This window comes from Podarcis melisellensis, assembly GCF_964234715.1.
Source record: "Podarcis melisellensis genome assembly, chromosome: 3".
NCBI lineage: Eukaryota > Metazoa > Chordata > Lepidosauria > Squamata > Lacertidae > Podarcis > Podarcis melisellensis.
Genome location: NC_138530.1, coordinates 16,468,358 through 16,489,511, shown reverse-complemented (window position 1 = coordinate 16,489,511; position 21,154 = coordinate 16,468,358). Strand labels below are relative to the sequence as shown.

At 44.5% G+C, this 21,154-nt stretch overlaps 1 protein-coding gene across 1 annotated transcript; it reads right to left on the bottom strand.

The window, feature by feature from the left end:
• Window positions 1–13: 13 nt before the first annotated feature.
• Window positions 14–20,802, bottom strand: GALM (galactose mutarotase). Its single transcript, XM_081904316.1, has 7 exons — window positions 20,479–20,802; window positions 16,050–16,204; window positions 10,870–11,076; window positions 4,460–4,541; window positions 3,670–3,811; window positions 2,308–2,482; window positions 14–1,626 (listed from the first exon to the last, which is right to left on the bottom strand). Exons 1-7 carry the CDS (start codon window positions 20,666–20,668, stop codon window positions 1,549–1,551), a joined length of 1,029 nt encoding a protein of 342 aa, XP_081760442.1. The 5' UTR covers window positions 20,669–20,802; the 3' UTR covers window positions 14–1,548.
• Window positions 20,803–21,154: the final 352 nt, after the last annotated feature.

Below are 21,154 nucleotides of genomic sequence, written 5' to 3'. Positions count from 1 at the left end.
CAAGCCAAAATGCTTGTGTTGATGTTTTTATTTTCAGCCAAAAGGCAAGCAGCAGTTGACAGACAAATCTCTATTCTCAATGCCACAACAAAATACTTTCTCAGAGTTTGGACAGGGGCGCAGATGTTTTGTAGTGGGGGAGACATAACAATAGATAAGACCCTTTATAACTCTTCCTGTTTAGTGTTCTTACCTTAAAGAACAGAACAAAACACCTTTGTCCCTGTATGAGTACAGAAAGGGCTGTGGGTGAGAGAGTGGCTTATGGCAGGCTATTATTTATCACAAGCCTGTCAGTGATGCTCATTAGGGGTTGGGCCAAAGGTGAGATAGCTGGCTGTTCCCACATTCAGTTGTGCTGAGAACTACACAAAGATGGTTGTGCTGGGAATAGCATGCAGCCGTCATGCAATGTCATCTATTAATACTGCAGGTCACAGATGAGGCTTTGGTCTAGATTCCTGTTCAAAAATCCCCCATACCTCTCTAAGTTGCAGCAAAGGTCAGTCTACTGAAGTTGCTTCTTTCCATGCCAAATCAAGCACTCCATTAGATGCAGAAGCTTAATGCACACTGGTTTCACTTTGAAATGTTTAAAAAGTTTGCACATGAAGACAGACTTTCATTAGAGCAGGGAGTCCGTCCCCCCCCCACTCTTCAGGTGTGTGCCAGGAATCTACAGCACAGCATTTTATAGCAGGGCCCCACCTGTATATAGTAAGTCCAGTTTTTATGTAGCCAAAATAGTACCATGCATGTAGAAAAGAGGTAACAGCCTTGCTGGCTGATGGGTTTCCCATCAGTTACACAGGGTGCTTAATGGGAAGCACCCTGCCAACATACTAACAGCAAACGTAGGTACTGAATTAAGCCTATTTAGCATCACAAATGGCTACTGAGAAACCAGCAATATAGGCATGTTTAGAGATACTTTTAGGTATGCAGAAGAAAATGGGAGCGGGATCTTCAGTACAGCTCACTGAGGACAATATGTTCAGTAGCCACTGTTGTTTGTCCTGTAGTGGAATAGAGAATCCAGAAAGGACATGTCTGTACTGAACAGCAGCAGTTAACATTCTTTTGCCATTGCCACTTGTCTATTTGTTAATGATTCAAAGCACTTCATTTGCATTCTCATTAATCCTTGCAACATTACTGAATTCCAAACCAATACAAGCTTTTAAACAACTCTTCACAGCTCTTGCATTTAGAGTCTATTTTAGACCCAATGCAAATGTAATACCTTTACCATTTGTAAGAAATTGGGGTGGGGAAGAACTGTGCCAACATCCTTAGCAATAGTATCTTGAAGTGAATTTACATTTTAACATGATTTATTTCTTCTATTTCCACCTGCCTTTGAACCAGTAAGCTCTCAAGGGGGCGGTGAGAGAAAAAAGGTTGCCTATATAAAATCTTAAGGCTATGCAGGATGGTGTCAAGTAGACTTTTTGAGTACATGAAGACACATTTGATCCTAAAAAGAACAGTCTAGAATCTTTGAAAACTAACTTGTTACAGATTGCTACAAAAAATCTTGGTCTTTGCTTAAGCTACAGAGAACTTGAAGCAAGTTGTGGTCTTGTATTCCTCTCCTGGGTGCAGCAGGCTATCTGGGAAATTAGGCTGTAAGAATAAAAAATAAAACTCAACATTTGTGCACTTATAGAAGAAAAATTGCTTGCATCTAGGGTTTTGTTTTATTGCATTTAGAACAAACCATTACAAAATTGGGAGTCAAATCCTTGCCAATCTACTGCAAATCATTCATATATACTAGCAGAACCTGATCTACCTTTGGCATGTAACCACAAGCTTTCTACACACATACATAGTATTCTTGAATTGGTTCACATTTTACTAATCAACTTGGTGTTTTGAGCTTGCAATCCTGTACATACTTAACTGAGTGTAAATTTATACTGTGAGCAGTTATGCCTAGGAATGCACTGTTAAGTCTTGAGAATGCAGAGAAATTGCAAAGGAGCTGTGCCATTTTAGAGTGGCAGGGGATCACCTACTTTAATGTTTTTTTATTGATCTAAAAAAATTTCCTATGCACAGAAAAGCAGCCTTGCTCTGCATAGCAAAATGTGATCTACCTGCAGTCAGAAATGAGATAATCACAGAATAGCTGTACCATGTGATTTCAGTGCTTATGCAGATCCACCCATTACTGGTTTCTATGTTCTTCTGAGCATCCTCAAAATGAAATCTGCAATAAACCATTGAAGCTGAGCCCTAAGACAGTTTTGTGTAGCTTCTATTCTGTGTGGCCCCGTGGTCATATAAAACTTAAGAATGTACCTGGTTCACTGCATTTGGCCAGTTCTGTGTTTCCAGGCAGAAGCCAGAATGCTTGGGATACACACAGCCTCCTTTTCCCTTTAGAGTGCCATCTAAGAAATTGCCAGTGTAAAATTGAATCCCGGGCTGAGTTGTATAAACCTCTATCATTCTGCCACTAGGGGGATGGTGGGCTCTGTAAAAAGAAAGTATCTGTTAATTAAATTTCTAGGAGTCTGTAGGCTTTTGGTACTCTGCATTTAGTTATGTGTAGTGGTAGCCAGCAGCTCTTAATAATAGATAGAGGCATGGGAAACAGCACTTGGGTGCAAGGAAGGGGCTGTGCAAATTTTAAAAGAAGTCACTTGGTCACATCCTAAGATGCATTTGCCTTTTAGCTGTCTCTCTTTCCATAAATACATGATAATGGATCACATGATAATTCCAAGAGGCAACAAAATACTTATCTCCCTGATCAAGTTGTAGCCAGAGAGAACAGACTGTGGCTTTGGATCACATCCGTGCCATATCGAAAGTCACATTTAGCCACTTCAGTGGGTCCAGGCAGGGTGAGCATCATGTTGCCAAAGCTCACTAGCTGTGCTGGCTCAAGTTACTTATGTGTTATCGCAGTTCACAAGGTGGATTAAGAGCATCCTGCAATACCCGCCTTCCACAAGTGAAATTCGCAAGGGATCTGTGAAAACCTGAGCATGGTTCAAAGCAAAATACTGTAGCTTACTGTTAACACTTCACCCAAATCTCGGGTGGGAAGGTATGGAAGTGCAAATTATATAAATCACGCACTTTCCTCCACATTGTACACTTTTGGTCTTACAGAATGGAACTTGGAGGACATCATTTTAATTATGTAATTGATTTGTCTAAATCACATCCATGAATGTCTATACTTGCATTCCTTGTCATTTATTAATTTATTTACTGTTTGTTGCCAAAATAGGCTTCTAAGCAATTTGCAAGTATGTAAATCAATTACACAAGCAATCTATACTATATATTAAAATCAACCTTAAACAAGACCAGAGCATTTTCTGTAGCAGCCCGAATGCTATGGAGGGTGATATCAGGTATCTGCCTGCTTTCTGCTAATTGGTGAAGTTATCCCAGTTGACCTTTGAAAACTGAAACAGGACTGCTTTCCATGTTTTACAGTGATTTTGTTGCCTTTTCTTTTGTGGGGTATGGTTTTAATTAAATGTTTCGATGTTTTTATTGCTTTATTTTAAATCTGTAAAGCTCTATGATATATTTTATGAACAGCAGTGTATAAATACTTTTAAATAAACTGGGAGAAGGAAGAGCATGAAACACAATGTTTTGGTCAATATGCTGTCAAACAAAGGTGACAAACCAAACCTGTACCTCGCACAGAAGCATGTTTCTTTTGTCTGCTTCAGGCAAAAATTGTGGTCAAATCCTCCAAGCTGAAACTTCTGCAGGTGTTTTCCAAACTCCACTGGCTTTCTCAGATCAAAACCTGTATCCTGCACTGAAGCAATTTCTCCTAATGGAGAAAGGACAAAGAAAGAGGCAAAGAAACTACACACATTTAGCAACCTTCCACAGCAACTCTTAAAAATGTGGACAGAACCAAGACGGACATCTGGAAACACCAAAAAGTCCACCACAGCAAACAAACCACACAGAACAATTTAGTGTGGGATTCCCAAACCACAAGTGGTCTGAAAGGACATTGCCACCTTTCCCACTTAAACCAAGTATGTAGCTCTCCAAATGCCAATCCTGGACCACTGTCCTACCATTAGGCAGAGTGAGGCAGCTGCCTTAGGCAGTAGATATGACGGGTGGGGATTGGACAGCTGTGAGTGTCACATGCCATGTTCTGTGTTTCCCTAAGTAAACTTCCCCCCTTTCAATGTCAAATTAAGATTTAACTTCCATCTAAGAACATAAGCAGTGCACTGCTGGGTTAGGTTAGCGGCCCATCTAATTCAGAGTCCTGTTTTCACAGTGACCACCCACCTTGTGTTTTTATGGCATTGTTCCAGTTTTAGAAAAGCAAGTTGATTGACCACAGATTTGAACTCAGGGCTAGCACCCTACACTGAGGCCAGTTCTGCACAGTTGGCCACGACAGCTCCCTAGATAACACCTGTAGATTCAACAGCATTCATCTTAAAAATCAACCAACCTGTGGGGATCTGGGTTTCATCCACTGGCAGATAAGAATCTGCCTGTATAGTAAATTCATGGTCGTAGATATTGGGGGATCCCTGAAATATGAAGAGAGGGAAAAACCTCTGTTATATCAGAAAATAGAAAGACGGAATTTTACACCACCTTTGTTGTAAACACAGAGCTGTAGGTACCTCTGAATCACAATAATTACTTTACTGAATCAAGGCCAAATGTCAATGAAGACCAAGATCAATTGTTCCGGCATTTGGTCTCCAACAGTAACAACCCAGACTCTCATGAAGCATATACATGGGGGAGGAAGCAATGGAGTATCCTGGGAAAAGGTATGGCTGCCTGGAATTTTTTTTTTTTAAATAATATTTATTAGGCATTTCCAATTATAACAATATAAAAAACAAAGCATCCCAATTTAGAATCTTATTTTCCATATCATCTTTCCAAGACTTCCCCTCCCCTCCCCCTCTTGCATTCCAATTCTTACGAATAAGTTCAGCAATTTCTTATCCCAAATTTTAGACTTATTGTCATTATCCCAATTTTAAGAATATTTGCCCACCTCCTAAAATCGACTTAGTCCCTTCCACGCGTTCTCCCCTTTAAAATACATAATAGATTAAAATATAATAAGATAAAATATAGTTTTACAACCTTTGGATTCCAAATTTCCCTCCCCCTTTCCCCGGTTGCGTCCCCAATATTTCTCGAATCTGATGTCTTCCTGGAGCTCCCACATTTTTTTTTTAAACCATAGTCCTTTACCAGTCATTTTTAATTTTATATATCCAATCTTGGAAGGAGTCTATCTCAAAAAGGCCCATTTTTTCCATCCAGACTTTTATATACTTGGGAGTGAAAACTCCAATTTTACTTCTTTATATTTTTTCAAGTCTAGATGTTCCAAATGTTCCCGCTTCCAACTTTGTCCAGTTGTTAATTGTTCTTGTTGATCTGTCTCCTCTTTTTCCCCTCCTTTTCTTTTCCTATTTTCCTGCACAGATGTTCCAATTCAAAAAGTCTCTAAATTCCTCTGCAAAGGCTCTGTTATTCAGGAACCAAACATGATGCCAAGTCCCTTCCATTTTTCAATAGATAAGTCTATTGTCTGCTTTGCATGTATGAGCCTCTGTAGCCAAAATAGTGTTCCATTTCTGCAGTTTCCCAGGAGATAAAGAGTTCTGTTCAAATTCAATGCTGACAACTTGTAATATCCCTCAGCTCCTCTAGGTGGATTGCAATAACTCAGTTCCCTTCCAGATCACAACCAGCAATCATAGTAACTTAGTATTCCTTGTTTTAAACATTCTAAATCCAAATTATAACAAATGTAACCGGTAAAGTCCTTGCAACAAAGTTCTTTTTTGTTCTTCTGCTTTGACAGCTCTTTGACAGCTGTCAAAACCTCTCCTTGTCTTCTCCGGGCGCTCTAACTAAAACGCTCCCAGGTTCCGTGGGGGGGGGGGGTTGCTTTTTGATTCACTTCCACTATTCTCCTCCAGCACAGTCTTATAATTTTCCATCGCGAAATTTAATAACTTTTTCAAAATAGGGTTGCGCTTGATCTTAGATGTTAAGTCCTTTGCTTTAGCTCCTCTACAACAGGGGGGGGGGCTGACTTCCTTTTTACGCCCTCCCCGCTCGTTCCAAATTTTTTATAAATTTAGTCCTTTTTAATCCAAGTTCCAATTACTCACGGGTTATACTTTGAGTCCGAATTTCCAATGGAAGAAGTCAGCGCTCTCCGTCGAATGGCATGCGGCTTCGCTCGGCAGGGGAAGCGGAGTACTCAAAGCACCACCCCCCCCCGCCACCCGTTCCGTAGCCTTTAAAAAGGCTCCTTCGCGGGTCGGGGGGGGGCTTAAAAAGGTGCCAGCCGAGTCACCATGTCCATGGGTTTCAGCGCCCATGGTTTTTGAGGGTCCCCGCGTCGCCGGCGCGGGAGGACCCAACCCCTGCCGAGCAGGCTCCCTCCGGAGCTCGGAGGGAGTCCGCCATTCGGCGATGGCGCCAACCCGGAAGTCCTGGCTGCCTGGAATTTGGAGCAGACATTCTGAGTGCTCCAAACTCTCCATATTTTGTAGGATTCAAATATGTAGTGGGAGTTTAGGTTTGTGCATTTAAAGTGGATTAAAATCTTCTGTTCCCCTAGTGCAACAAATCCCCTTTTATTTGTGATTTTGACAAGGACAGGGAAATGCATTGCAAAGTGGAATGAACACGTGACAAATGGGAAGATGTGTAAACAACACACAAACAAATCAGAATGAATGCTCCCTAAAGGCTGAATAGTGTAAAAAGTAAAGTATCATAGTTGCCATACACTGCTGAGATATTCCAAAAATGAGGGGTGCTAAAAAGTTGTAACATGACATGGGGATTCAAAGATATTTTGGTTAAATTAATATAATTTAGTTTTGCTTGCTAAGTAAAATGTGTGTGAAATTGCATTTGTTGTTTAGTCGTTTAGCCGTGTCCGACTCTTTGTGACCCCATGGACCAGAGCACGCCAGGCACTTCTGTCTTCCACTGCCTCCCGCAGTTTGGTCAAACTCATGCTGGTAGCTTCGAAGACACTATCCATCCATCTCGTCCTCTGTCATCCCCTTCTCCTTGTGCCCTCCATCTTTCCCAGCATCAGGGTCTTTTCCAGGGATTCTTCTATTCTCATGAGGCGGCCAAAGTATTGGAGCCTCAGCTTCATGATCTGTCCTTCCAGTGAGCACTCAGGGCTGATTTCTTTAAGAATGGATACGTTTGATCTTCTTGCAGTCCTTGGGACTCTCAAGAGTCTCCTCCAGCACCATAATTCAAAAGCATCAATTCTTCGGTGATCAGCCTTCTTTATGGTCCAGCTCTCACTTCCATACATCACTACTGGGAAAACCATAGCTTTTACTATATGTACCTTTGTTGGCAAGGTGATGTCTTGACTTTTTAAGATGCTGTCTAGGTTTGTCATTGCTTTTCTTCCAAGAAGCAGGCGTCTCTTAATTTCGTGGCTGCTGTCACCATCTGCAGTGATCATGGAGCCCAAGAAAGTAAAATCTCTCACTGCCTCCATTTCTTCACCTTCTATTTGCCAGGAGGTGATGGGACCAGTGGCCATGATCTTCATTTTTTTGATGTTGAGCTTCAGACCATATTTTGCACTCTCCTCTTTCACCCTCAATAAAAGGTTCTTTAATTCCTCCTCACTTTCTGCCATCAAGGTTGTGTCATATGCATATCTGAGGTTGTTGATATTTCTTCCGGCAATTTTAATTCCGGCTAGGGATTCATCCAGCCCAGCCTTTCGCAAGATGAATTCTGCATATAAGTTAAATAAGCAGGGAGACAAAATACAGCCTTGTCGTACTCCTTTCCCAATTTTGAACCAATCAGTTGTTCCATATCCACTTCTAACTGTAGCTTCTTGTCCCACATAGAGATTTCTCAGGAGACAGATGAGGTGATCAGGCACTCCCATTTCTTTAAGAACTTGCCATAGTTTGCTGTGGTCGACACAGTCAAAGGCTTTTGCATAGTCAATGAAGCAGAAGTAGATGTCTTTCTGGAACTCTCTAGCTTTCTCCATAATCCAGTGCATGTTTGCAATTTGGTCTCTGGTTCCTCTGCCCCTTCGAAATCCAGCTTGCACTTCTGGGAGTTCTCGGTCCACATACTGCTTGAGCCTTCCTTGTAGAATTTTAAGCATAACCTTGCTAGCGTGTGAAATGAGTGCAATTGTGTGATAGTTGGAGCATTCTTTAGCACTGCCCTTCTTTGGGATTGGGATGTAGACTGAACTTCTCCAATCCTCTGGCCACTGCTGAGTTTTCCAAACTTGATGGCATATTGAGTGTAGCACCTTAACAGCATCATCTTTTAAAATTTTAAATAGTTCAGCTGGGATACCATCACTTCCACTGACCTTGTTATTTGCAGTGCTTTCTAAGGCCCATTTGACTTCACTCTCCAGGATGTCTGGCTCAAGGTCAGCAACCACACTACCTGGGGTGTACGAGCCATCCATATCTTTCTGGTATAATTCCTCTGTGTATTCTTGCCACCTCTTCTTGATGTCTTCTGCTTCTGTTAGGTCCTTGCCACTTTTGTCCTTTATTATGGTAATCTTTAAATGAAATGTTACTTTCAGATCTCCAATTTTCTTGAACAGATCTCTGGTTCTTCCCATTCTATTGTTTTCCTCTGTTTCTTTGCATTGCTCGTTTAAGAAGGCCTTCTTGTCTCTCCTTGCTATTTTTTGGAAATCTGCATTCAATTTCCTGTATCTTTCTCTATCTCCCTTGCATTTTGCTTGTCTTCTCTCCCCCGCTATTTGTAAGGGCTCGTTGGACAGCCACTTTGCTTTCTTGCATTTCCTTTTCATTGGGATGGTTTTTGTTGCTGCCTCCTGTATAATGTTGCAAGCCTCCATCCATAGTTCTTCAGGCACTCTGTACACCAAATCTAAATCCTTAAACCTGTTCCTCACTTCCACTGTGTATTCATAAGGGATTTGACTTAGATTGTATCTTACCGGCCCAGTGGTTTTTCCTACTTTCTTCAGTTTAAGCTTGAATTTTGCTATAAGAAGCTGATGATCTGAGCCACAGTCAGCTCCAGGTCTTGTTTTTGCTGACTGTATAGAGCTTCTCCATCTTTGGCTGCAGAGAATATAATCAATCTGATTTCGATGCTGCCCATCTGGTGATGTCCATGTGTAGAGTCGTCTCTTGTGTTGTTGGAAAAGAGTGTTTGTGATGACCAGCTTGTTCTCTTGACAGAACTCTATTAGCCTTTGCCCTGCTTCGTTTTGATCTCCAAGGCCAAACTTGCCAGTTGTTCCTTTTATCTCTTGATTTCCTACTTTAGCATTCCAATCCCCTATAATGAGAAGAACATCCTTCTTTGGCGTCATTTCTATAAGGTGTTGTAAGCCTTCATAGAATTGGTCCATTTCAGTTTCTTCAGCACCAGTAGTTGGTGCATAAACTTGGATTACTGTGATGTTAAAAGGTCTGCCTTGGATTCGTATCGAGATCATTCTATCATTTTTGAGATTGCATCCCAGTACAGCTTTCGCCACTCTTTCGTTGACTATGAGGGCCACTCCATTTCTTTTGCGGGTTTCTTGCCCACAGTAGTAGATATGATGGTCATCCGAACTGAATTCGCCCATTCCTGTCCATTTTAGTTCACTGATGCCCAGGATGTCAATATTTATTCTTGCCATCTCATTTTTGACCACCTCCAACTTACCCAGGTTCATGGTTCTTACATTCCAGGTTCCTATGCAATATTTTTCTTTACAGCATTGGACTTTCCTTTCGCTTCCAGGCATATCCGCAACTGAGCGTCCTTTCGGCTTTGGCCCAGCCGCTTCATCAGCTCTGGATCTACTTGTACTTGCCCTCCGCTCTTCCCCAGTAGCATGTTGGACGCCTTCCGACCTGAGGAGCTCATCTTCCAGCGTCATAACTTTTATATGCCTGTTGTCTTTGTCCATGGAGTTTTCTCGGCAGGGATACTGGAGTGGCTTGCTGGTTCCTGCTCCAGGTGGATCACGTTTGGTCCAAACTCTCCACTATGACCTGTTCATCTTGGGTGCCCTGCTCGGCATAGTTCATAGCTTCTCTGAGTTATTCAAGCCCCTTCGCCACGGCAAGGCAGTGATCCATGAAGGGGGTGAAATTGCATAGTGATCAAGTGATATAATCCCTTCTTGCCAAGTCGGCAAGTACATGGCAGTAATTTTTAATGATCACTATGCAATTTCACTAGAAGTTATTATTATTATTTATTACTTAACATTACCTGACAACTCAGAACCTAAAATTAAAATTATTTGATATTCCGAAAGTAGTTTATGTGCTTGTTCACCAAATATAGATTTACCCAGCTAAATGTTGTACAAGCACAACAATAATATCAGATTTTAATTCTTCACATGCAATAGCATATTTTTAAGACCCCTCACTGAATAAATTTGCAAAAATTAAGTTTTGCCCCCTAAAATGACACGCCCTAAACTAAGAAGTACAGAAATGGTCTTAAATAAAATAAATAATGGGGTGCCTTCTCCCAAACGTTCCTCCCTGTTGTTCAGGGGAGCCCAAAGTTCAGGGGACTGAAGCCTCTCACCTTGTTCCATTACTTAGATATGTACAACCGACTTGGCAAGAAGGGATTATATCAGGCAAGAAAAGAACTAATAACCTTTTGGACACTTTTGTAGCAGAAGTGGAAATGTGTGGGGCTCCAGATGTCAATGGGCTCAAATTCCCATCAGCCCCCAGGCAGCATGACCAATTAGCGGGGATTATGGGAGCTGTAGTCCAACATCATCTGAAGGAACACAGGTTCCCCCCGAATCCTGTTCTATAGGATGTTCCAGAATGGAAGAGCCAAACAGAGCTGCCTTACCTGGCCTGCAAGATTGAAGTACGCATGGTTTGTCAGATTGACTGGCGTGGTCTTACTGCTTTGAGCTCTGTAGCTGATTGTTAGCTCCCCATCCTTGAGAGTATATGTCACCCAGACTTTCAGCTCACCAGGATATCCCTCTTCACCATCTGGACTTACTCTGAAAAACCGTACGCCATCTGGCAGCACTTCAGGTTCCCAGATGGCCTGCAATACAATTTCATTAATGGTATTTTTAAAAAAATCACATTGGCTAGAGTCCAGCTACTAGACTGATGTACCTGGATGAGTATGTGTGCCAAAAGATTACACATGACAACCATGGATCACTTCCAGGATTCAAAATATTTAAATCGGTGTTTCCCAAGTTTGGGCCTTCAGCTGTTTTTGGACTACAATTCCCATCATCCCTGACCACTGTGGTCTTGCTAGCTATGGATGATGGGAGCTATAGTCCAAAAACAGCTGGAGACCCAAGCTGGGAAAACACTAATTTAAATGAACTTTGAAGTGCTTCCCACCCTCCCTCTGTTAAACAGCTCACCTGGGCAACTGGTCACCCATGTTGTCTGCTTGCTTGCCTGTTCTTCCGTTGTCATGCTGCCATTGGGACTACAGCATGATGATAGCCTTACATTTTTATGTATATAGGAAGATATACACACATGTAATACACACTATATAGTAAGCTTGGTGAGAGACGGTGATTCATACATAAAACAGCCTTCCTCAAATTTGTGCCTTCCATATGTTTTGGACTACAACTCTCAACACCTCCAGCCAGCATATGATAAGGACTATAGGCCAAAGTAGGGATGCAGGTGGCACTGTAGGTTAAACCACAGAGCCTAGGGCTTGCCAATCAGGTGGTCGGCGGTTCAAATCCCTGTGACGGGGTGAGCTCTCGTTGCTCGGTCCCTGCTCCTGCTAACCTAGCAGTTCGAAAGCACATCAAAGTGCAAGTAGATAAATAGGTACCGCTCCGGTGGGAAGGTAAACAGCGTTTCCGTGCGCTGCTCTGGTTTGTCAGAAGTGGCTTAGTCATGCTGGCCACATGACCTGGAAGCTGTACGCCGGCTCCTTCGGCCAATAAAGCGAGATGAGCACTGCAACCCCAGAGTCGGCCACGACTGGACCTAATGGTCAGGGGTCCCTTTCCCTTTTATAGCCCAAAGCAGCTGGTGCACACCAGGTTGTTGAAGGCTGCTGTAAAATTTCTTAAGCCTCAGCACCTGGGAAAGGATTATTCCAAACAAAAGCATGTGTTTCCTGTGCTGGTTAGCTGGAGGCATGAATGGGCAGTCTATGACAAAAATCTAACTATGATGCTGACACAGAGCAGGCCACAAAAATAAGGTAACACTACAGCACAGTTGGCATACTGTATCTTCACAGCTCAAACCCATTTAATTCTGTAAAGTTGTAATTCTGGCCGGTTGGTATCCATCAGAGATGGGTAGCACAGGTGGGAGAAAATGATTGGGAAAATGTGTTCATGTACTGAATCAGCCAAAAATCTATTCTTAAGTTTGTTCTTAAAAGGAAGGATGGCAGCTCAGTGGTAGAACATCTGCCCTGCACATAGAAGGCTGCAGGTTCGATCTCCTGGCATCTCAAGGAGTCTTGTCTGAAACCCTGGAGAGCCACTCCCAGTCAGTGTCAACAGTATTGAGTTAGGAGGACCAGTTATCTGTCTCACTGTAAGGCAGATTCCTAAGTTATATGCTTTCATTAGGCAATCTGTTTTCATTTAGGGTTGTCATATTTCAGAAAACCAGGACAACCTGAAAGTTGAGCTTTTTAATTTTAAGGAAACCACCATAATGGTTGAGCTCTTTTTAAGAAAACCAGAAAGTTGTTGAACTTTTCTTTCTTTTTTACAAAAACATGAGTTTTTGATTGAAGATCCAAGACAAAGCGCCACCTTTCAGAAATCCCCCCAGACGTCAATTCCACCTTTGAAATCCCAGTTATGTCGGAGATACGCCAGCCCAAATTAATTATTTTTGTTGCTGGCATCCGACTGTCTTGAGAGACAATGGAGTGTGCCTCCAATTGCAGCTCACAACAATAGCCCCCTCAGCTGCACTGATGTGGGCCCCAAGGAAAGCAGAGCAATAGGTTTGGCACCAGCTTGGCTGCAGGAGTTGGCCGAAAGAGGTGTGCAAGGTGCCATTCAACTGTCTTAGGGACTACACTCTGGATTTGTGTAGCCTGTTCTCCCAGAGATCAGAGTTTTCATTTTCCTAGATGGGCTACCTTCCCAGATGGATGAGCCCCATCTACCCCTCACTTCCCTCTACAGCAGAGGTCCCCAAACTAAGGCCCGAGGGACTTATTTATCCGGCCCGCGGCAACCCCCACCGCCGACTGTCGCCACCCACTCTTACTGGCAGTGTGCTGCGCAGCTGCCCACTTCTGGGTCAGAGGAGAACCAAAAATAGCTTGTGCGCATGTGCAAACGTTATTTCCGGTGCACATCCGGGTTGGAGGAGGCCCATGCACACGCGCACAAGCCATTTCCGGTGCTCCTCCGACCCGGAAGTGCGCAGAAAATAGCGTGTCCGCACGCGTATGGGCATGCGCTCCCCTGCCCTCTGGCCCGCCGCGTGATCGGTGCTGGAGACACCGGCCCAAGGCGTGGTAAGTTTGCTGACCCCTGTTCTACAGCTTGTCCAGAAACAGTCTTCTCTTCTTTTTTTATTAAAGATTTTGTTGTTTTACAGAAGTATGTGTAATGTCTCTCGTATTTTTTCCATGTAACATTTTTACAAATCAGTTTTATTTGTTGAGACATTGGGGGGGGGAGATGGGCGGGGGGCGTGTCGGGTGGCGATGTTTCTATTTTGTTTAATGTATGTAGGGTTTGGTGTCAGCGTTGCTTGTGCTGTTCACTTGTGTTCCATTGGTGGTGAGAGAGGTTGGGGTTGGCCTAGGGTGTGGTTGTTTGTTTGAGATTGGCTGTGGTGATCTTTGTTTTCGTGTGTGAGTGGGGTGGGTGGGTGTTTTGGATCAAGTTAGCCATATTGATTTGTATGCTGTTGGTGGATTATTGACATTGTCTTGTTGGGCTGTGTATGTGATAAAGGGGAGCCATACCGGAGTGAAGGCGTCTTCTTCCAGAAACAGTCTTCTTGACCGCTGAACCCCCTCTTGGTCTCATCCGCTCAGTCCGCCCGAGCCTGTCTTTGCATGTAGGGGGAAGTCCTTAACTCACTAAGGACTTGAGACCACCAGAGGTACTACCCCTCCCCTAACACCCCATACACCCCAAATTAATGATACTCATATCTGTTTTAAAAGATTAGAAAGCTTTGACTGGAACTGGAATAAATAAAACAAGCAAAGATAATTAAGCAACCAAACCAAGTGTGAAGGAGGAAGCAAAACCTGTGCCTGGAAACAGCAAAGAGATTTTATCACCGTCATCAGTATGCATGCAAACAAATTGGGTGGATCCTTATGTCAGCCAGCCGTAGTTCTATAAAAAGCTAAAACCACCACCGAGTTTAGAAGCATATCTATAGCTTTGCTTCCTGCAGAACTCAGGCCAATGCTGGGTCTCCTCATCAGAACAGTCTCAAATTACACAGGAAATGGTTACCGCAGACAAGACATCTAGCCTCAAATTGGTCCAACAGAAAAACTCACGTGTTGATTTCATTACTTCTCTTTGATATTTTTCTGTTCAGATATAATTACTATTCTGTATACTAAACCTGCTATTTACACTAGAAGATGAATGAGGAATCTGTGGCCCTGGAGATACTGTTAGACTACTAACTGCTCCCATCATGCTAGTGGTCCCTTCCAACTCTGGTTCTCTGCCTGACCATTGGTCTTGCTGGCCTGGGGCTGATGGGAGTTGGAGTTCAACAACATCTGGAGGGTCACAGGTTCCCCATTGCAGCACTAAAGTGTGCTATAACATGTCCAGTTTTTGCCTTTCTTTGGGAGTGACTTTTACCCTCTTCCATTCCGGTTACGATCACAGCAGTCTTTTAACATCAGTAAAGGAGGATCCTTTTCAGAGTCTTCTCTTTTCAGGAAGACTCTGAGAAAGGTCCAAGCCTGGCTTCAGAGGAAGAAAGGAAAGAATTGGGAGTTCACAGAAGTGTCTGCACACTGAAGTGAACTTCCCAGAAGTTTCTGGTCAGGGGCGTCTTACCCATAGAGGCTAGGTGGTGCGGGGCGCCAGGGCGCCAAGTTCTGGAGGGCGCCAGGGAAGAGGTGGAGGCTGAACGCGGCGCCTTCTGGCATCAGCTCTCCGCTCTCGCCCACCTCCACTATGCCGCACCAAAGCAGCGCAGTGTCCGGAGCCTCCGTCTGCTGTGGCCACCGTGGCACGAAGTGGCCAGATGAGCCGGAAGGCGCCATGTCCAGTTTCCGCCTCTTTGCCGCTGGAGGAGCTGTCCTCCAGTCACTGCCCGCCTCCTCCAGCACTGTGCCATCCTCCCTAAAAAACCCTCTGAGAAATGGGGGGAGGGGCGCCAGAGGGCGCTTTGCACCACAGCGCTGGATATGCTTAAGTCTTATGCTTTGTCTCTGGTTGGCCACTGAGAGAAGAGAATGCCAGTCTAGACGGCTCTTTGTTTTTATCCAGCAACTTAATGTTCTCACCTTACCTGAATATGTCACCATGCCCTGATAATAAATACAGTGGAGCCTTGATTCTCAAATTAATTCCGTTCTGGAAGCCCAATTGGGCTTCCGAAATGTTCAAATACTGAGGCACAGCTTCTGATTGGTGCAAGAGCTTTTTGCACTCAGTGGATGCCGTGTTGCACGTTCGGGTTAAAAAAAATGTTCGAGAACAGAAGTATTTCCTTCCTGGTTTTCTGTGTTCGGGAGCCAAAATGTACGACATGGGAGGGGTTCGGGAACCGAGGTTCCACTGTACAGTGGTACCTCGGGTTACATATGCTTCAGGTTACATACGCTTCAGGTTACAGACTCTGCTAACCCAGAAATAGTACCTCGGGTTAAGAACTTTGCTTCAGGATGAGAACAGAAATCATGCTCTGGCAGCGCAGCAGCAGCAGGAGGCCCCATTAGCTAAAGTGGTGCTTTAGGTTAAGAACAGTTTCAGGTTAAGAACGGACCTCCGGAACGAATTAAGTACTTAACCTGAGGTACCACTGTACTGACATTGTTATTCACTTGAGCATAAACACATTTACCTTATCAAAACCTTTCTTTCCTCCATGCAGACTGTTGGGTCCGTTGTTGATGGCTAATTGATACTCGACTCCTTCCACTGTAAATTTCCCTCTGGCAATTCTGTTAGCAACCCGTCCAACGACAGCTCCAAAGTAGGGGTGCTTATTGGTGTACCCTGGCCAATAAAAGAAAGTGTGGAGCGGCCTTAGATTTATAAGGTCAATACATTTCAATGCTCAACATTGGAAGCTAGCTAGAGCTTTCATTTATTCTATTTTCAAAGGAGGGGCAGTTAACTGTACCCCTGACCAAAGCTTCTGCCATCCAGTAATCCCTTAGGAAAGGAGGGCCTTGGCTAGGCTCCCAAACTCCACCAAGTGAAGGCATATCATATCCATTCACTCCAATGGAAGAAGCACAGCCATAACTGACACAGCTCCTCCCATCTTAATTAAAATTAGGAAGAACTGGAAGTCTGTGAGGCTGTGTGGTCATGCCGGCTAAGTTCCACACTGCTGCAGGTGGCATGCCTCTGGAACTCCGTTGCTGAGAAGAAGTGGGGAGAGTTTGGTTGCACTCGGGGTGCATACGATTGCTCCCCAAGCCTTGTGCCTTTTAACAGCCTGAATTTGGGGTTCTGTTGCTGATAGGTCTCCTGCAGGAAGATCAGGGTGTCCCCTCTTGAGGGCGCTTTCTCCCCTAGCTTGCTTGACAACAGATGACAGCAATACACTATTTCATGGGGGCGGGGGAGAGAAAAAGGAATCAGTAGTGATCTATGCAGCATTGTGTGGGGATAAAAAACTGACTGAAAGCTCTGCTCTACATGCAACATGCAACAACTGAACAGAAACAAAACCGAGCATAAAGACTAATTAACCTTAAAGCATAGTCATCCACTCATTGGTAGGGTTAAGAGGAACAAAGGAGCACTGCTTCATTTCAGTTGGGGGGGGGGGACTGCAGAAGCCAATACACAGTCTCCAAGCCCACAGAATCTAGAAGCAGCTATAAAAGAATGGATTGCTGGAGGAAAGGTAATCAGTGTTTATTTCTGCACCCAGCTTCCCACAGACTTAATGTCTAAAGCCATGGGTAGGCAAACTAAGGCCTGGGGGCCGGATCTGGCCCAATCGCCTTCTCAATTCGGCCCGCGGACGGTCCGGGAATCAGCGTGTTTTTCCATGAGTAGAATGTGTGCTTTTATTTAAAATGCATCTCTGGGTTATTTGTGGGGCCTGCCTGGTGTTTTCACATGAGAAGAATGTGTGCTTTTATTTAAAATGCATCTCTGGGTTATTTGTGGGGCATAGGAATTCGTTCATTCCCCCCCCCAAAAAAATACAGTCCGGCCCCCCACAAGGTCTGAAAACTTTGCTGACCCCTGATCTAAAGCAGTGGTTCTCTGCCCTGGGGTGCCTTGAATGGTGGTCAGGGGTGCCACGGGCAACACTGGCCTCTGTCCCTCTTTCCTTCCCTCCCCCCTCTGATGCCCTCTCACGTCTCTGCTACCCAAAGGCTTGCACAGCTGTTTATTGCAGCAGCCCTGGCTATAAGCTCTGTAGGAGGCAACTCTCTTGGCGTGGGGGGGGGCATCTCAGTGACCAGGGACAGCAGGAGCTGCCCAGAGGACTCCCAAGGAGAGGGGAGAGGAGGCTGAGGACACACTCCACAAGGGAGGGTGTATGAAAAGGGTGAGAAGCTGCCAGCTCTGCAGGCAAGGGGTGACATAGCTGGGCTCCTGAGCCCCACAGGGGTGCTGAAGAAAGAGTGTAGTCGGTTAAGGGAGCCGTGGACTCAAAAGGGTTGAAAACCTCTGATCTAAAAAGCATTCAGCAGCAGCTAGTCAAGGTTATGTAACAGTGGAAGCACTCAGCCCTTAGATTATCTGATCTCTGAAGAAGAACATGAAAAATGCTGATTGGTAACTGAGGGAGGCAGGAGGAATGGTGGCAGTTCTGAGAACCAGGGACGACTGACAGATATTCATACTCTTCTCTACAGCTATGTTTCTGCTTCTCTGTATGGAAGTCTACTTGCAGATCAGTTTTATTATCTCATGCCTGGGAACCTGTTCATTATTCAGTCAGTTACCCTGACCCCTGAATAAATTTCAACCTCTGATTTATGTACATGCTTAAAGGGACAATCGGAAGTCAAAGGCAGACGGATTGTAAACTCTGGCCCTTCCTCCAGGGACACCTGAGAGTTGTTTTTTCCTCACACGGCAATTCTGGAAAGGAAGGTTAGGATAAGGCCACATTCACAACAACACATTTAAAGCAATGTGACAGCACTTCAAACATTAATGGTTCCCCCAAAGAACTGTGGGAGCTATAGTTTGTTATGGATGCTGAGAGTGGTTAAGAGACCCCCCTATTCCTCTCCCAGAGCTATGATTCCCAGAGCTTCATGTGAAGATGGATGGATTGATTGTTAAACCACTCTGGGAACCGTAGCTCTGGGAGGAAAACAGGGGTCTCCTAACAGTTCTCAGCACCCTCAATGTCAAAATGGGAGGTTGGCTGCTGAATCTCTGATGGGCGCATGTTCCACAGCATGGGACCAGCAACATTAAATGCTTGACTTCCAGTGTATCTGTCAACCTAATGGTTCATGCAGCAGTGTCTTCTCCATTCCCTGCAGATAGAGAGAAATAGTGGGATCATGCCCACTGGCTCTGCCCCACATACTGTACACCCTACTGGCCCCACCCTCAATGCCTGTTTGTTCAGCAGAACATATGCAAAGGGTCGCACAGAATTCTACACACACAGGCACCTCTTTGCGTATATTTTGCCAAACAAATGTGCAGTAGTTGGGCGCCAACAGCAGGAATTATTTCAAGGGACAGGTAGTAAACCTCTGACTCCGCTGTACCACTTCAGTTGTAAAGGTAAAGGGACCCCTGACCATTAGGTCCAGTCGTGGCCGACTCTGGGGTTGCGGCGCTCATCTCGCTTTATTGGCTGAGGGAGCCGGTGTACAGCTTCCAGGTCATGTGGCCAGCATGACTAAGCCACTTCTGGTGAACCAGAGCAGCGCACGGAAACACCGTTTACCTTCACGCTGGAGCGGTACCTATTTATCTACTTGCACTTTGACATGCTTTCAAACTGCTAGGTGGGCAGGAGCAGGGACCAAGCAACGGGAGCTCACCCTGTCATGGGGATTCAAACCGCCGACCTTCTGATCGGCAAGTCCTAGGCTCTGTGGTTTAACCCACAGCGCCACCCGCGTCCCTTCCACTTCAGTTGTAGTGGGTGACTTATCCAAAAAGCTCCCTCCACAAGGAAAGTTAGAATGTCAGGAAGAACACAAGACTGAATCCCTTCAGAGTCCCTTCTACTTTTCTAGATGCATGGACTCATTTATTCCTTTAGGGTTGAAGCAGCATTTAATCCTGTGGGTGCAATGTGATACACTTCAGACTTCAACATTTGTCTGTTAAAAGCAGGCTTAAGTCTGTAAATATAATTATCCATATTTGTTTTAAAAAAATGAAATATGCCTGTAATCTAGGCACTTTGCCTAGGATGGACGATATTGCATATCTGTTTAGCTGTAAATGTGCAAACACCCATTTCCCCCCCCCCCCGGCGGGTGGGGGAGAAACTGGAATGGGGAAACAGTGGTTCCCAACCCTTTCCCCTGCTGCTTCCTCCCCCCACCCTCACAAAACTGCAGGTCAGAAAAGGGGGAGCATTAGGAAACGAATTTTGTGTACACCACTCATAATACTGCAATCAAATGAACATACAGTGGTACCTCAGGTTAAGTACTTAATTCATTCCGGAGGTCAGTTCTTAACCTGAAACTGTTCTTAACCTGAAGCACCACTTTAGCTAATGGGGCCTCCTGCTACTGCTGCGCCGCCGGAGCACGATTTCTCTTCTCATCCTGAAGCAAAGTTCTTAACCTGAAGCACTATTTCTGGGTTAGCAGAGTCTGTAACCTGAAGCGTATGTAACCCGAGGTACCACTGTACTTCCTTGGAAGTAAGCTCCACTGAACCGTTTAACTTCTGAGTTAACATTTGTTTGTTTCACAGCTTCTGCTTTTTTTCCCTCCAGGTAATGCACCCTACATTTAAAGCATGTGGCTTTCTGCAAACAACCCCAGAAACTGTAGTCCCCCCCCCCCGGAGTTAAAATGCCCAGCGCTTTTATCAAACTAATGTACAGTTCTCAAGATCATTGGGGGGGGGGTAGTTATTTGCAACTTAAAAGCTTTACTTGTTCTTTTATTCTCCATTGCAAAACTATGGTACTAAAAAGCAGTGATGAAGCTTGAACATTTTTCAGCTTGGATGTACAGGGCTACTTATATTACAGCACCACCAAAGCTGGGTGGGTTTCAATAAAACAAATCAGAGGTTGCACTGGAAACATATTGTGCCTCAGGTTTCTTCTGTGGAATAAACTTTCAAGAAAGTTAATTCAAACCCACCTTCCAAATGATCAAAGCCTAGAACAATATCTGAGAATTTCCCATCTTTGTCTTTAGTCTCCAACGCGGTGATTATGCAGCCCAAGGAGATAATTTCCACTTTTACCGTGCTGGATTTGAGCAGAAATTTTTCCACAGTCCCTCCGCCAAGGGGCCATTCCCCAAATTTCTCTCTCTTCACTTCTGTCATTGCTCCCCACTCGCCCCCTCCCACGAAGCTTGTTTGCAAAGGGAGAGACACCAAAACAGACGGATAAGAAAGAATCAGAGGAACACTATGGGGGGGAAAGGACTTTGCCCAAAGGGGTTTTACCAACAATCCGAATCACGTGACACGCGCCCATCAGCTGACGCGGAAGAGGACAGAGAGAGAGAGAGAGAGAGAGAGAGAGAGAGAGAGAGAGAGAGAGAGAGAGAGAGAGAGAGAGAGAGAGAGAGAGAGAGAGAGAGAGAGAGAGAGAGAGAGAGAGAGAGAGAGAGAGAGAGAGAGAGAGAACCTGCCTCGTTATGTTGCTGGGGGAATTTTTTACGCAGAGCAAGATTTCTGAGCAAAATGGGGCATTTACCCGCGCAAGTGCAACCCTGTCAAAGAATCACAGAATTGTAGAGTTGGAAGGCACCGCAGGGTCATCTAGTCCAACCCGCTGAAAAGCAGGAATCTTTTTGCCCAACCTGG